Here is a 15,512-nt window from a genome sequence, read left to right on the forward strand (position 1 = left end):
GAATGTATGACCTGAATTTGCCTCGTGATGCCCTCAGCTGTGCCTTGCGAAAAACACTTTGTTAGCCTATTATTTCTTACAAAAATTATAATGAGCGTACCTTTGTGACGCCACAAAGCAGTAATGCTTGGCTTTATCAAGGTGTTTTTATTATTTGAGAAGGCCATCAGTTTAGTTTAGTTAGTTTAGTCTCAGCATTTAGAACAAGCCTTAATTGACTAAGCTGGGACTGTACCTGGTCAAAAGCATGCTGTAGACTTTCAGTGTGGCCTTATTCAATGAGGGAGCACAGCTGTATATAACACAATCATCAGCATAAAGATGGAAATTAACATCTGGTACATTCTGACCAGGGCAATTTATATAGATAGTGAACAAAAGAGGGCCAAGAACCGAACCCTGAGGGACTCCTTTGTGGACTTCTTTCATGTCAGAGGTGAAGCCCTCTGACTGCATAGCCTGAGTTCTGTTTTTTAGGTAGTTTTAGGTTTGCAAACCAACCTACAGTGTGATCTGAGAAACCTATATTAAATAATCTATTTAAAAGAATACTATGATCAAATGTTTTGGAGAGATCAATAAAAAGAGCAAGACAATGTTGTCTATTATATAGTGCTTCAATGATGTCATTTATGACTTTCATTGCAGCTGTGCCAGTGCTATGATTTTTTCTGAAACCAGACTGATGTTTAGATAAGATACCATGAGAATGTAAATAGTCTTTGATTTGTTAGCCGACTAGTGACTCAAATACTTTGGCTAAGACTGATAATGTAGAAATCGATAGATACAAAGGCCGATTTCCAGACCAAGGGAATTTCATTTGACAGCAAAGAAAGATTAAACATGTAAGTTAGGGGTCCAGCTGTAAAATCAGCAGCTAATTTTAAAAACATCGGCTCCAGCATATCAGGACCGGCTGATTTATGAGTGCTTAGTTTTGTCAGAGCTCTGTGAACCTCAGCTACAGAAAGTGGAGTATTGAGCTGTCTTTTTAATCTTTTTACACTCTTTTTAGAAAGAGTGGGAATGGGGTCAGAAAATATACATGTTTTGCCTAGGCTCTGGATTGTGATAGCCAATGACTCTAGTTGTTCACAGAGTTTAATTGATTGTTTATCCATGACATCATTGGTACCCACGTGAACAATCAGTGTGTGAGCTAAGGGATGCAGGTCTGTGAGTACTGGGGACAATTCGATGGTATCTGATACTGAGTCAGACACAACAGAGCTAATTTGACGAGTTTCACCTGGGAATGAGCCGTTGGTGATGACATCACCACTAGCCACAGCAGTGTCCAGTACAATGTTGCGCTTAGGAATCGATGGCTGTTCATCATACCCGTCTGGCGAGAATAGAGGTAGAGAACGCCGTTTCCCCTTTTTCACAACTGATGCCCAAGAGAAAGGATGGGCAGCGGATGTACTGGGGACATCACTTTGCGTCAGATTCCCAGAGCTGGAGGGAGCATCAGGTTGCAGTACAGCCAACCGGGAGAGGAGCAGGGACTGCCGCTGGAGGACATCATCTAGGAGGCTCTCGATGGAATGGAGCTCGGATCTCAGACTAGATAGCTCGTACTCCACTGAGGTGAGTGGGGGCATGACGCCCAGGCTCCGATTTGGAGACCGATGCGGTGATATACCCGGGCTCTGGTTTGGAGCCCACTGCAGTGATCTGGATCTGGGGCAGTATCGATGTACAACTGGAAAGCTTGGATAATTCCAGAAAAAACTTCAGAAGGCGCTGAAATTCCCTCGGTGTTGAATTCCCTCGGGATCCCTCGGTTTAGCAACTGGCTGGTTAGCTAGCGACCGATAAGATTCGAGTGGAACATAAAAGTCGTCCACGATCGGGTTGAGTAAAAACAGTGTTGGTAAGAACCGACTAAAACCAATAAGAGCCAGTAAGATCGGTTTAAAAGCAATGGACAGAAAAGTAATAAAAACGCTTACATTTCCCGTAAAACTCAGCAGAACGCCGGTAAGGAAACTCCTAATAAGGATTGTGTGGATTTAGTTGGCTACCGTGCGTTTTGATACCTTCACGATGTTTAGATAGCACATCCAACTCCTTTATAATTAAAGAGGCAAGGGAAATCCCGTTTTCCATGATATGGGACCTTTAAGTCCGATGAAGAGTCACTGTGTTCGAAATGTCACTTCTCTGGTCCATTTTAAGCCAACAGGGTCAGCCATCCCATTAGCCTATAGTTTTTGAAAACAAAATTATTGGGTGTAATATTGTGAACTGCAGTAGGTGTAAACATAAGCGAAAGTTCAGGATAGAGTCAGTAACATGCTGATCAGTCTCAAGCAAAGTAATGAGGGGAGGGAAATTATTTGGAATGCACAAAGTAACAAAATGTATTCAAGCTTAACATCACATAAAATATCATGTTTTTAAACTGTGGAACCCTTATCATTGGCTTACGCACTAAGCCTAAGCCACTGATAAGTGTTCCTCATTACTCATCATGAATTTATCTCATGCAAACAGAATACACAGTTACCTACATCTTAACAAAAGACTGCATTCATTATGCTAATGAGCAAGGGATTGATAAGTACGAGAGTCAAGTCCAGAGTTACTGCTCAGTGGGGCAGAGATCAAGGATTCACATCATCACCAATCCATAAGCCTTCTTCAGGGTTAACAGGGATGGTATGAAAATTTTTTAATTATAATCACTTTCTTCCAGAAAACAGATATTGCTGCAATTGTATAATCCTGTTGAAAGAAATGCTATTGTAAATGTGATGTGAAAATGTGAGATTATCTCTGTATTCATGATTCATTTAAAACTGAAAACCTTATTTAGCAGGATAGCAGGAGCCAGAAGGCATGGAACCTGAATTCATTTTCAACAAGACTGATGTTGTTAAGGACATACACCTCTGTTATGAATCAGAAAATGTATCTTGCATAATGGTAATCACCCCTTCAATAATACGTGTGTTGTTATATCTTTTCCTTGGTTCATTATCTGTTCTCACAATGTGTGGAAACCTTCTCATAATAATTTCCATCATTTACTTCAAACAGCTCCACACTCCAGCTAACTACCTCATCCTCTCTCTGGCTGTGGCTGACCTCCTTGTTGGGGCTTTAGTCTTACCTTTCTTCATAGTACTCTCTGTAAACTCATGTTGGTATCTTGCAGATTTAATTTGTAAAATAGGACGCAGCCTTGATGTTTCACTATCTACATCTTCTATTCTGAACTTATGTTTTATTTCTATTGACAGATATTATGCAGTGTGTCAGCCTCTGAGGTATAGAAGTAAAATGAATTCTCATGCTGCTGTTATCATGATCGTGGTGAGCTGGGGTGTTTCTGGCCTACTTGGAATTGGCGTCATAATTATGGGACTTAATGAAGGAAAATGTGAAGGAAAGTGTTTTTCATTTCACATTCCAATTTCAAGCATTCCCGGATGTTTTTTCTCATTTTTCATCCCAGCAATCATAATGCTCAGTATCTACCTAAAGATTTTCCTGGTGGCACAGAGACAGGCACTCAGCATCCAGAACACAAACTGTCAGAGCATAAAGTCTGGAGCATCTGTCAGTAAGATGGAGAGAAAGGCCACAAAAACTTTGGCGATTGTTATGGGAGCTTTTCTGATCTGTTGGACTCCTTTCTTTACTGGTATGACGTTAAACCCATTAAGTAATTATTCAATTCCAATACCTGTAATTGAAACATTTGCTTTGCTCGGAAGCTCAAATTCAGTGCTCAATCCTTTTGTTTATGCATTCTTTTACAGCTGGTTCCGGGTGGCTTTCAGAATGATCATTTCTGGCAAAATATTTCAAGGTGATTTTGCAAACTTAAAACTGTTTTGATTTATTGACTGGAGTGCTGAAGTACTAACATGACAATAATTTTTTGGTACAATTGCAAATTTATTTCCACTTCATCTCATGTATATTTACTCAATTTATTACTGTAATCACACACAAAGGCTACCTTTACATGCATGAAGGAACCCAGGTATTGGCTGGGTTAGCTGGGATTATGTTAACATGATCCTTTGATCCTCTGTGATTGAGTATCCCTGTTGTCATGACTAAACCAGTAAACAGAATACTCCTGTCCAGAGATAGAATGGAATGAAACATGTGTCCTTCGGCTACTCACTTTGACTGAGCATTAAGTTACTTTTCATACAAGGAAAAGAACTCAAAAGTGTATATAGTAAAAGCTATACTGCTCACCATCATGGTTTTTGTTGAGATCAAAAAGGTATGCAAAACACTGTGTGAGTCAGAGTTTGTGCAGACAGCAAGTACGCCAGGTGAAGTCAGTAAAATGTTCACATGGTAACCCTTTTGATAGTAAGCCAGGCATCTTAACCAGGTTTCTCATAATAGGAGTATGAGCTTTCCCAGGTTATTCTAACAGGGTTACTTGAGTCACCAGGTTAAGAACATGAATCTCAATGCATGTGTGGAAGAAAATTTAACATACATGTAACAGCTTAACTGGTCTCCATCGGGGAATGCACTGTTTCATGATGAATGGTTACCTCACTGTAACCTTTGGGCCATAACTTACTAGGCTAGAGGTCCCTTGACACAAGTGGCTTCTGTCCCAGACTAATCTGTAGATTCTCTCTAAACAAAGACATAACATATGATGCTGTAACCCTTTTCTGTGACCTGTTCCCATGTCTGCACACTCTGTGCGTCCTTGAAAGATGCATAAAGACCAGCTCAAATCTATTCTCCTTCGAAGAAGTGTATGTAGCCTATGTGCTGTGTGCATCTCTTCCTCTCATGAGACTCCTTTTAATAAATATATACTCAAGTAAGACGAACCTCTGACTCCAGAACTTTTTCCTCAACACATGTAAACGTAGCCATATATAGATGGAATCATGCACAGCTGCTTTTGGTCATTGTGGAATTCTAATAAATTTTGGAATGGAAACATCAAGTGACTCACCACTACTCACTACTCTTTTACAAAATGGCCAAATGTCAGAGAAGAAATATAGCATGCATTGAAACAAAGAGGATGCAAACATACAGTACATTGATTATTCTAATCAAGTTATAATCTTTTCCTGCGTCAACCCAAAACAGGGTTACTTGTGTAACCAGGTTACGAACATTAATCTCCATGCATATTAACGTAGCCATCTATAGATATTGAGGACTTTGTCCACAAACAATAACCTATGTAGTTAAGCTAAGCAATGTAAATGCCTGAGTTAAAAAACATAACAAAAAAATGAGTACTGTAATTGGCGTAAAACTTAAAATATTTTTTTTAGTTAGTAATTTCACAGGACTAAAAACAAGAGGAAACAGTATGCAGTCACAGTATAACTATATTGTTTGAAGCTGTGTCTTAGTTTTCTCATGGAAATGCCAATTATTTTGGCATCAAGAAAGGCTGTTTTTGCTCATTGTGGAATTCTAATACATTTTTGGATGGAAACATAAAGTGGCTCTAGTAACCAGATATTCCTCCAAATGGCCGTAAAGAAGAAGAAACATGCATGCATTGAAACAAAGAGGATGTAAACAAAATATACAAATTGCTGGTTTGATGAGGGTGAAAACCTTACAGAGAAATATGTTAATTTACTAAAAAATAAATATACCAATTACAATGCAATAACTGAATATTTGGTGCATCATATACTTAAAGGGATAGTCCTACTTACCCAGAGTCAGAACCAAATTCCCCAACTATCCCCTAATCTATATAATTTACTGTTAAAAATAGTATCAGATCTGGGAAGTTAAACTGATTCTACTTTTGTAATCGTTGGAAGGACCGCCACTGCCATATGACAGAATCAGTGAAATGCTTAGATTCTCAGGCTGCAGTTTGGAGCCTGGCTAAATCTTGTCCTGAAAGTAATCGGTAAAATCATGAAATGAAATCTCAAATTTGTGTAGTACGTATTTGTGTTAATGTTCTGTTGTATGCTACTCCATCCTGTTTGTTGTTTGTTTGTTTGTTTGTTTGTTTTTTCATTTTTCTATTCTTGTTTAAAACGCTAAAATTGAAATAGAAATTCCAACTACAAAAAAAAAAAGAAATGTCAAATTAACAGGCAGCAGGAGTAGAGATGCTAAAATTCTATATAATGCAAAAAGCAATGGATAATATGATACCATCTCTTAGTTTTGGTCAAAAGCTTTGAAGCTGCAATTTGCACTGGCTGCAGACAGGACACAAATTTCTGACATAGGAGTGACTAAAGGGAGGGAGTTACAGTCTAAAGGAGACAAAATAAAAGCATGGATAACTTTAAGGTCAGAAAATAGATGAGAATAAAGTAAAATAAGGCAATATTTCTTAACTGGATAAAGCAAGACTGAACAACCCTAATTACTCAACATTACTCCTAAATTCTTTGCTTTGTAGACAGAGGTACTGACTACCAAGATGATGCTAAATCAGGTTAAACTCTTGAGCTGAAAACAAAATAATGTGAATTTTGGTCTTTAACAAAAAAAAAGAAAAAAAAAAGAAATATATATGTTTAGCGTTCTTTACATAATATGGCACACTTTGTAGCTTTCTGGTATCTTCAATTAATGGATAAGTATAACACACCCCAAGAAGTATGTGATGAACTTCATGTGCAATAAGGAATTTTTTATGGGAATTATCAGCAGACATAGGCCAGCAACTTATGGTCCTACCAAAGAAAATCAGCACCAGCCTAAACTCTGAACTGGTATTATGGTGCAACACTCAGTCTATTTATATAGTAGAGCTCACTGTGCCATGGGAAGACATGGTAGATGAGGCTTATGAGGCCACCATTTCAGGACAAAAAGGTTAGCCATCCCATAATAGTAGTAGAATACACATCCATTGTCCTTATAGGGCAGGTCCTGGTACGGAATAGAAGTCCAGTTAATCGGCGAAGAACAGTCTGAACACTGCAGGACTCCCTTCAGTTCTTTTAATGGTGCATTAAGTGACGTTTCGACCACAGTGGCTCTTCATCAGACTTAAAAAACAACATACAAGGACACCATCTTAAGTCTGGAGCCTTCTATTTGGCTACAGTAAACCTACCTCTCAAAAGTGACATACCGGTAAGTACTCCTATATGGTAGCTACATTAATGTTCCTCACAGTACAACTTGAGTTGTTTATGGAAAAATAAGCAAAACTAAATAATTATGTTCACTTACCCATCGGTAAAATGTATTTTGGCGCAACGCAACAGGCAGCTCACAGGCCATGCTGCATCTGGGCCGCAGCAAGTTCAGATATGTGCTACACATGTTGTGCTCCCTACTTGTCAAATCACATCTGCAACTGATTGGTCAAGCTACCGAAGGACAGAAACAGTAGCCTACCATGACCCCCACCGACTGTATAAAAATAGGCACATGTCAATCACTTTCACATCAGTGGATGTTTTTTAAAGTGTAGTAGTTCTAGTGTGTGTCGTAGTAGCGTAGTTGATCTACTACACAAAACGTGTAGAGGTTGGCATCTCTGCTCTGGTGTATATATTTATTGTAGATTTTTCAATTTTTGTATTGTACATGAAATCCACTTGTTTGGGTATGCGGAATGTAACTTAATCTTTATGCATTGTTTTGTACTCAGCTAATCATGTAACTGCATGGACTGATCATGTGATTGAATCAATGATGGGTACTTACAGTAAGATGGCTTCCTTCTATGTTGTTTTTTTAAGTCTGATGAAGAGTCACTGTGCTTGAAACGTCACTTCTCTAGTCCATTGAAGGAATTGAGGGGAGCTTTTGCAGTATGCAGACTGTTCTTCACTGATAAATTAGCCATCCCTTAAGCCCACAATTAATGATACAATTCAGTTTCTGAAATGACGAACAGGGTCAGCCGTCCCATTAGCCTATAGTTTTTGAAAACAAAATTATTGGGTGTAATATTGTGAACTGCAGTAGGTGTAAACATAAGTGAAGGTCCAGGATAGAGTCAATAACGTGCTGATCAGTGTCAAGCAAAGTAATGAGGGGAGGGAAATTATTTAGAATGCACCAAGTAACAAAATGTATTCAAGCTTAATGCTTATCACATAAAATATAATGTTTTTAAACTGTGGCACCCATATCATTGGCTTATGAATAAGCCTAAACCGGTGATAAGTGTTTCTCACTACACATCATAAATTTATCTCATGCAAACAGAATACATAGTTACCTATATCTTACTGGCCAAAAGAAGACTGCATTAATTATGCTAATGAGCAAGGGATTGATAAGTACAAGGGTCAAGTCCAGAGTTACTGCTCAGTGGGGCAGAGATCAAGGATTCACATCATGACCGATCCATAAGCCTTCTTCAGGGTTAAAGATGGTATGAAAAAATATAATTATAATCACTTTCTTCTAGAAATTTGTTGCAATTGTATAATTCTGCTGAAAGAAATGTTATTGTAAATGTGATGTGAAAATTGGTGATTATCTCTGTATTCATGATTCATTTATAACAGAAAACCTTATTTAGCAGGATAGCAGGAGCCAGAAGGCATGGAAAATGAATTCATTTCCAACAAGACTGATGTTGTTAAGGACATACACCTCTGTTATGAATCAGAAAATGTATCTTGCTTAATGGTAATCACCCCTTCAATAATACGTGTGTTGTTATATCTTTTCCTTGGTTCATTATCTGTTCTCACAATGTGTGGAAACCTTCTCATAATAATTTCCATCATTTACTTCAAACAGCTCCACACTCCAACTAACTACCTCATCCTCTCTCTGGCTGTGGCTGACCTCCTTGTTGGGGCTTTAGTCTTGCCTTTCTTCATAGTACTCTCTGTAAGCTCATATTGGCATCTTGCAGATTTCATTTGTGATATGGGACGCAGTCTTGATAGTTCACTATGTACATCTTCTATTCTGAACTTATGTTTTATTTCTATTGACAGATATTATGCAGTGTGTCAGCCTCTGAGGTACAGAACTAAAATGAATTCTCATGCTGCTGTGATCATGATCGTGGTGAGCTGGGGTGTTTCTGTCCTAGTTGGAATTGGCATCATAATTATGGGACTTAATGAAGGAAAACGTGAAGGAAAGTGTTTTTCATTTCATATTCCGATTTCAAGCATTACCGCATGTATTTTCTCATTTTATCTCCCAGCAATCATAATGCTCAGTACCTACCTAAAGATTTTCCTGGTGGCACAGAGACAGGCACTCAGCATCCAGAACACAAACTGTCAGGGCATGAAGTCTGGAGCATCTGTCACTAAGATGGAGAGAAAGGCCACAAAAACTTTGGCTATTGTTATGGGAGCTTTTCTGATCTGTTGGACTCCTTTCTTTACTGGTATGACCTTAAACCCGTTAAGTAATTATTCAATTCCATTATCTGTGATTGAAACATTTGCTTTGCTCGGATGGTCAAATTCAGTGCTCAATCCTTTTGTTTATGCATTCTTTTACAGCTGGTTCCGGATAGCTGTCAGAATGATAATTTCTGGCAAAATATTTCAAGGTGATTTTGCAAACTTGAAGTTGTTTTGATTGATTAACTGGAGTGCTGAAGTACTAATAATTAGTCAATAATTATGTATGCTTGGTACACAATAATTACGGTACAATAGAGAATTTATTTCCACTTCATCTCATGTATATTCTATTTATTATTGTACTCTACAGACAAAGGTTACATTTACATGCATGAACCCAGCTATTGGCCATATTCCAGTTCTAATCTTATTCAGGTTAAGTTGTTTACATAATCCTTTGTGATTGAATATCCCTGTTGCTGTGAATAAACTGTATATTCGTTTTCTCATGGAAATGACATAATTATTTTGGCATCAAGAATGGCTGCTTTTGTCTTTGTGGAATTTAATACATTTCTGAATGGAAACATCAAGTCACACAATCAGATACTACTACTTTCCAAATTGCTTTGTCAGAGAAGAATTATAGCATCCATTGAAACAAAGGTAAAGGTAAAGAGGTAAACAAAGTATATGAGGTGCCGAACTTTGGCTTGCACATACAACTACTTTACCTCTCACATACATGTATTGTGAGATACTCTCATTTAACCTACTGAAACACACACACACTTTACTCAAAACCTCTCACATTCCCTACTAAACCACTCTCATATATACTATTGAAATTGAAAATGTGCACACACACACACTAGTAAGACCTTTCACATTCACCACTGAAATATTCTCATAAACACAACTGAAATATTATATACTCATACTACTTAAATTCTCATATACACTATTGAAATGCTCACACATACACCACTGAAATAAACATCTCGCATACAATACTGAAATTTAACCTCTTAAATACACCACTGAAATTTAACCTCACACATACTGTATACTACTGAAATTTTACCTCACACATATACTACTGAAATGTAACCTTTTACATACACTACTGAAATTTAACCTCACATATACTGAAAATTAACCTCTTACTTACACCACTGAAATGCAACCTCACACATATACTACTGAAATATAACCTTTTACATACACTACTGAAATGTAACCTCTTACATACACTATTGAAATTTAACCTGACACATATACTACTGAAATTTAACCTCTTACATACACCACTGAAAACCATCTCACACATATACTACTGAAATAGAATTTTTTTATTTCAACAAATCTATTCTTCTGAACTGCCAATGAAAAACTGCTGCCTGAACAGTTCAAACTTTAGCCCCACCCACAAAGGCGCTGATTGGCTCGATGGTTCCTTTAAAACACATTTGAAAATTATGCAAATCTTATTGAATACTTGGGAATTTTTAAATGGTCAATTACGTTTCTGTCTGTGGTTGCGATGTTTGCGTTTCTTTACGCAGCCACAGTTGCCTTGCTCATCCCTGCAGGTCCACACTGACATGAGGCTGGAGGATGACTTGGCTGGTGTGTTGACAGCATTTCCTTTCATGCCTCTGATGACCGGTTTCTCGGTGGCCAGTGGCACTGTTTGTTCCTTCATTGATGCTTTTTCCTTAGCTGCGCTCATGCTTCCCTTCTCCTTCATCATGTCCACCCAGAGGCGTTGTTAGGATCTTGAAACATTGGGGGCTTAGCCCAGCCCAGAAATCTTTAGATTTTCACCCGATAATTGCACCATTTTCAAGTTATTTCAGAGTAAAATGAATATAAGATGTGAGATACTGTGCTCTAGCAAAAGGTTCCGGTCAGGTGTGTAGGCTGGCTTTCACAACATGAAATCAAAATAAACAAAATGATTGTAATCTGAGTTCTCATTCAACTTCGTTATTATTTTTATTTTCAGCAGCAGGAGTAAAACCCCAAGAAAAAATAAGAGTCTTGACGTTGATGAAGCAGTCATATGCTAGATCAGTGGTTCTCAACCTTTTTTGGGCCAGCGCCCCCCTATCCATTATCCAGGTCCCTTACCACTCCCCATCAAATAAAATGTAGGCTAATTGTCCTCCCTGAATATTAATGTTGATTATTATCCTGTTTATTGTTATGATTATTATTGTTATTATGATTATTATTATTATTATGCTGATTATTATTATTGTTATTATTAGTATGATTATTATTCTGTGTTATATCATTAAAAAGCATGTCATTGAATGCCAAATAACAGATTTGCGCGGGTCACATATGTCACATAGCCTATATCACATATTATGCAGCATGTAACTTTTTGGCATTAAATAGGGCAGAATTAATTTAGCAGATTTTTGAATGGGGTTTGGTCTGACATTGTTTTGTGCTATTCCAGGCAAATTAAACCTGGTAAATGTCCCATGTTTTGGGATTTCACATTTCCTTTTATTCATAGGCTTATTAAAGATGTAGACCCCAGTAGAATTCTAGAATGTTGCTGCAGTTCACTGGGAATTCTCACTTAAATCAGCATTTTCTTGCTCATTCCAAACAAACAGCTATATCTCAAAAATAAAAAGAAATTGACAATCATGAGTTTTTCCATTTAAAAAAAACACAACTTTCCCTTTAATTTGGTACCAAATACATGGCAAGGCGATGCAGGGCGTCTCCTTACTTAAGTGTCATTCACAGTATGACAACAAAACAGATCCTTCCTATCTTGGCTAACGATAATTACATACAAAACCTCCAGCGCTTCAGCCCACACAGTAATAAGATCAGACAGTAACAGTCGCCAAACAAATATGGAAAAAGTTGCCAAACTTAACGTTATATGGATAAAAGTCGCAGCGACCCGGCCAGTCCTCCTACCGACTGCGCACTACCGACGGCGCACTGCCTCCCGGAAAACAGCGTCCGTCTCCGGCGGTGAGAGCCAGGTAGGTCCCGCTGTTTAGTGAAGGTGATCTTGTGTCTTGTTTTATCGAGCAAGAACAAGCGATTCCGATCAAAAGACTTCAACTCACAATGTCTTCGTAACTTTCCACTACATACGGCGGGTCAGGTTCTGTCTCACAGCACAATCTGACAGCTTCCAGAAGGTTTTAAAAGCGTGACGCTTAGCCGGCGAAGCCATTTTTAGATCTACCGGTGGAGGACGACTAAACCCGGGGAAAATCAAATGTCTGTGTCACCAGATAAATTTTCCGGTTCAGGTTCATCGATGACAACTTGAAGTATATATAAAACAAAGCTGATAACTTGATTTTCAGTTTTTGGTACATTTTAAATGATTTAAAAATGACGGGCGCTCTTGGGCGCTATAGTGAACTATAGAACGGGCGCTCTCGGGCGCTAGAGGGTTAATGAAGACTTTAAAGTTCACGACTAGACGAAATGCTGCAGAGAAAAGTTGCAGCGGTGTAAACTCCCCCGTCTCAGCTGGAATCAAGCTGGCTGATGGCGTTGCTGTGACTCAGCTTGTCAGGTGGCAGGTGTCTGGTTTTAGAATATTGTTTTAGAAAATTGTTTATTTATGTTTATTATGATTGTATAGTTTGTGTTAATATGCTTTGGCAACGTTGTATTGTATGCAGTCATGCCAATAAAGCCACTTGAATTGAATAGTGTTATAGTGTGTGTCTGGACGCCGTTATCCTCGGGAGAAATGAATGCTTTCAAGAGGAAGAAACTCTTAATTCCGTCCACGGGGAATACCAAGGAAGAGAGCGTCCATTTTCCTGAGTTGACACAGTAAACGCCATGTTGGTGAAATTTTATAGATGATACTCTGACGTCCCGTTCCCGTGAAGGCAGCATGAAGCTGCGCTACAGAAAGCTGACAGAAACACTGAAGTAAAGAGTATGGAAACGATACACCGTCTCGTCTAGTCTCATTGGTGTAAACTGGCAGGTTTTAGAATGTTGCAGACCACATTCTTAAGATTCAACTCGTCTCGTCGTGAATCTTTGGTGTAAACTCGCCTTAAACAAACGCCCCCCAAGAACACCTCAACGCCCCCCTTTCAAAAATATTGCTTCCAGTGCCCCCCGACGTTCTTTGAACGCCCCCGTTAAGAAACACTACTTTAGCTGATACAGTTCATATTCTGAACTGCTGAACCTGCCATTTCAAGACAAAAAGGTCAGCCATCCCGTAAGCCCCATTAGCCTATTCTTTTTGAAAACAATGTCGAGGTTAGAAATTATTGGGTATAATATTGTGACCTATAGTAAGTGTAAACATAAGTGAAGGTACAGTCAAGAGTCAATAACTAAGTTCTTATGAGTGTTGAGAGCAGGCATGGAGCGGGATGGTTCTGAGATGCCAAAACTTCCTGTTGAGCCTTCTGCAGGTGTCAAGACCGTAATTCAATGAAACTGTGATGGTAGGTGCCTATTTGATAACCCCAGTGACAAATCCACTCTCACCCAACCCCCTTTCCTCTAACATTCAAAGTATAGGTTTATACATAGGTGTTCACCGAAAAGAGAACAAGGGGATAATTACATGAGAAGCTGTGCATTGTTTGATGTTAACACCTCTGATGGATGAATGATGGGAAATGGATTGGTGATGGAGTGGGTGATAAATAGTAAATTGATTTGATCTTTTGAAAGATGATATTAAGCAACATAATGATGGGAGCGAAATCACTTGTAATTTACAAAGTAAGGAAATGTATTTAAGCTTAACATCACATAATAAACATAGTGTTACAAAGCTGTGGAACCCTTATCATTGGCTTATGCACTAATCCAGTGATAAGCGTTTCTCATTACTCATCATTATCTCACGCAAACAGAATACATAGTTACCCACATCTTATTGGCCAAAAGAGGATTGCATTAATTATGGTAAGGCATGGTATGGAATGGCAAGGGATTGATAAATATGAGTGTCAAGTCCAGAGTTACTGCTCAGTGGGACAGAGATCAAGGATTCACATTATCATAGATGCATTAACTATCTTCAGGGTGAACAGGTATGGTATGAGAAAATACGCCTTTCTAAAATACGCTGAAAATCACTTTCTTACAGAAAACATATTGTTGAAATTGTATAATACATAATATAAAAAATATCTGTATCTAATCTTATCTCTGTACTGATGATACATTTAAAACTATTTAGCAGGACGGCAGGAGCCAGAAGGCATGGAACCTGAATTCATTTTCAACAGGACTGATGTTGTTAAGGACATACACCTCTGTTATGAATCAGAAAATGTATCTTGCATAATGGTAATCACCCCTTCAACAATACGTGTGTTATTATATCTTTTCCTTGGTTCATTATCTGTTCTCACAATGTGTGGAAACCTTCTCGTAATGATCTCCATCATTTACTTCAAACAGCTCCACACTCCAGCTAACTACCTCATCCTCTCTCTGGCTGTGGCTGACCTCCTTGTTGGGGCTTTAGTCTTACCATTCGTCATAGCACTCTCCATAAGCTCATGTTGGTATCTTGCAGATTTCATTTGTAAGCTAGCGCGCAGCCTTGATGTTTCACTAACTACATCTTCTATTCTGAACTTATGTTTTATTTCTATTGACAGATATTATGCAGTGTGTCAGCCTCTGAGGTATAGAAGTAAAATTAATTATCATGCTGCTGTGATCATGATCGTGGTGAGCTGGGGTGTTTCTGTCCTACTTGGAATTGGCGTCATAATTATGGGACTGAATGAAGGAAAATGTGAAGGAAAGTGTTTTTCATTTCATATTCCAATTTCGAGCATTACCGCATGTATTTTCTCATTTTACCTCCCGGCAATCATAATGCTCAGTACCTACCTAAAGATTTTCCTGGTGGCACAGAGACAGGCATTCAGCATCCAAAACAAAACCGGTCAGGGCATAAAGTCTGGAGCATCTGTCAGTAAGATGGAGAGAAAGGCCACAAAAACTCTGGGGATTGTTATGGGAGCTTTTCTGATCTGTTGGACTCCTTTCTTTACTGGTATGACGTTAAACCCATTAAGTAATTATTCAATTCCAATACCTGTAATTGAAACATTTGCTTTGCTTGGAAGCTCAAATTCAGTGCTCAATCCTTTTGTTTATGCATTCTTTTACAGCTGGTTCCGGGTGGCTTTCAGAATGATCATTTCTGGCAAAATATTTCAAGGTGATTTTGCAAACTTAAAACTGTTTTGA

General features: G+C 38.4%; 3 protein-coding genes across 3 annotated transcripts; all 3 read left to right on the forward strand.

Annotated features, from left to right (window-relative positions):
* The first annotated feature begins 2,847 nt into the window (after positions 1-2,847).
* Positions 2,848-3,852, forward strand: LOC139922103 (trace amine-associated receptor 1-like). The gene has a single exon (XM_078289970.1). The coding sequence runs from the start codon at positions 2,848-2,850 to the stop codon at positions 3,850-3,852; it is 1,005 nt and encodes a 334-aa protein (XP_078146096.1).
* A 4,734-nt stretch (positions 3,853-8,586) lies between these two features.
* Positions 8,587-9,507, forward strand: LOC144542801 (trace amine-associated receptor 1-like). Its single transcript, XM_078290100.1, has one exon. The coding sequence runs from the start codon at positions 8,587-8,589 to the stop codon at positions 9,505-9,507; it is 921 nt and encodes a 306-aa protein (XP_078146226.1).
* Positions 9,508-14,507: 5,000 nt separating this feature from the next.
* Positions 14,508-15,512, forward strand: LOC139922105 (trace amine-associated receptor 1-like). Its single transcript, XM_071912554.2, has one exon. The coding sequence runs from the start codon at positions 14,508-14,510 to the stop codon at positions 15,510-15,512; it is 1,005 nt and encodes a 334-aa protein (XP_071768655.2).

The sequence above is a fragment of the Centroberyx gerrardi genome, chromosome 18 (assembly GCF_048128805.1).
Source record: "Centroberyx gerrardi isolate f3 chromosome 18, fCenGer3.hap1.cur.20231027, whole genome shotgun sequence".
In the NCBI taxonomy this organism is placed as follows: domain Eukaryota; kingdom Metazoa; phylum Chordata; class Actinopteri; order Beryciformes; family Berycidae; genus Centroberyx; species Centroberyx gerrardi.

Bases quoted from the DNA above. Each gene is read 5' to 3' on its own strand.
- LOC139922103 (XM_078289970.1), top strand. From the start codon at position 2,848: ATGGAACCTGAATTCATTTTCAACAAGACTGATGTTGTTAAGGACATA.
- LOC144542801 (XM_078290100.1), top strand. From the start codon at position 8,587: ATGGTAATCACCCCTTCAATAATACGTGTGTTGTTATATCTTTTCCTT.
- LOC139922105 (XM_071912554.2), top strand. From the start codon at position 14,508: ATGGAACCTGAATTCATTTTCAACAGGACTGATGTTGTTAAGGACATA.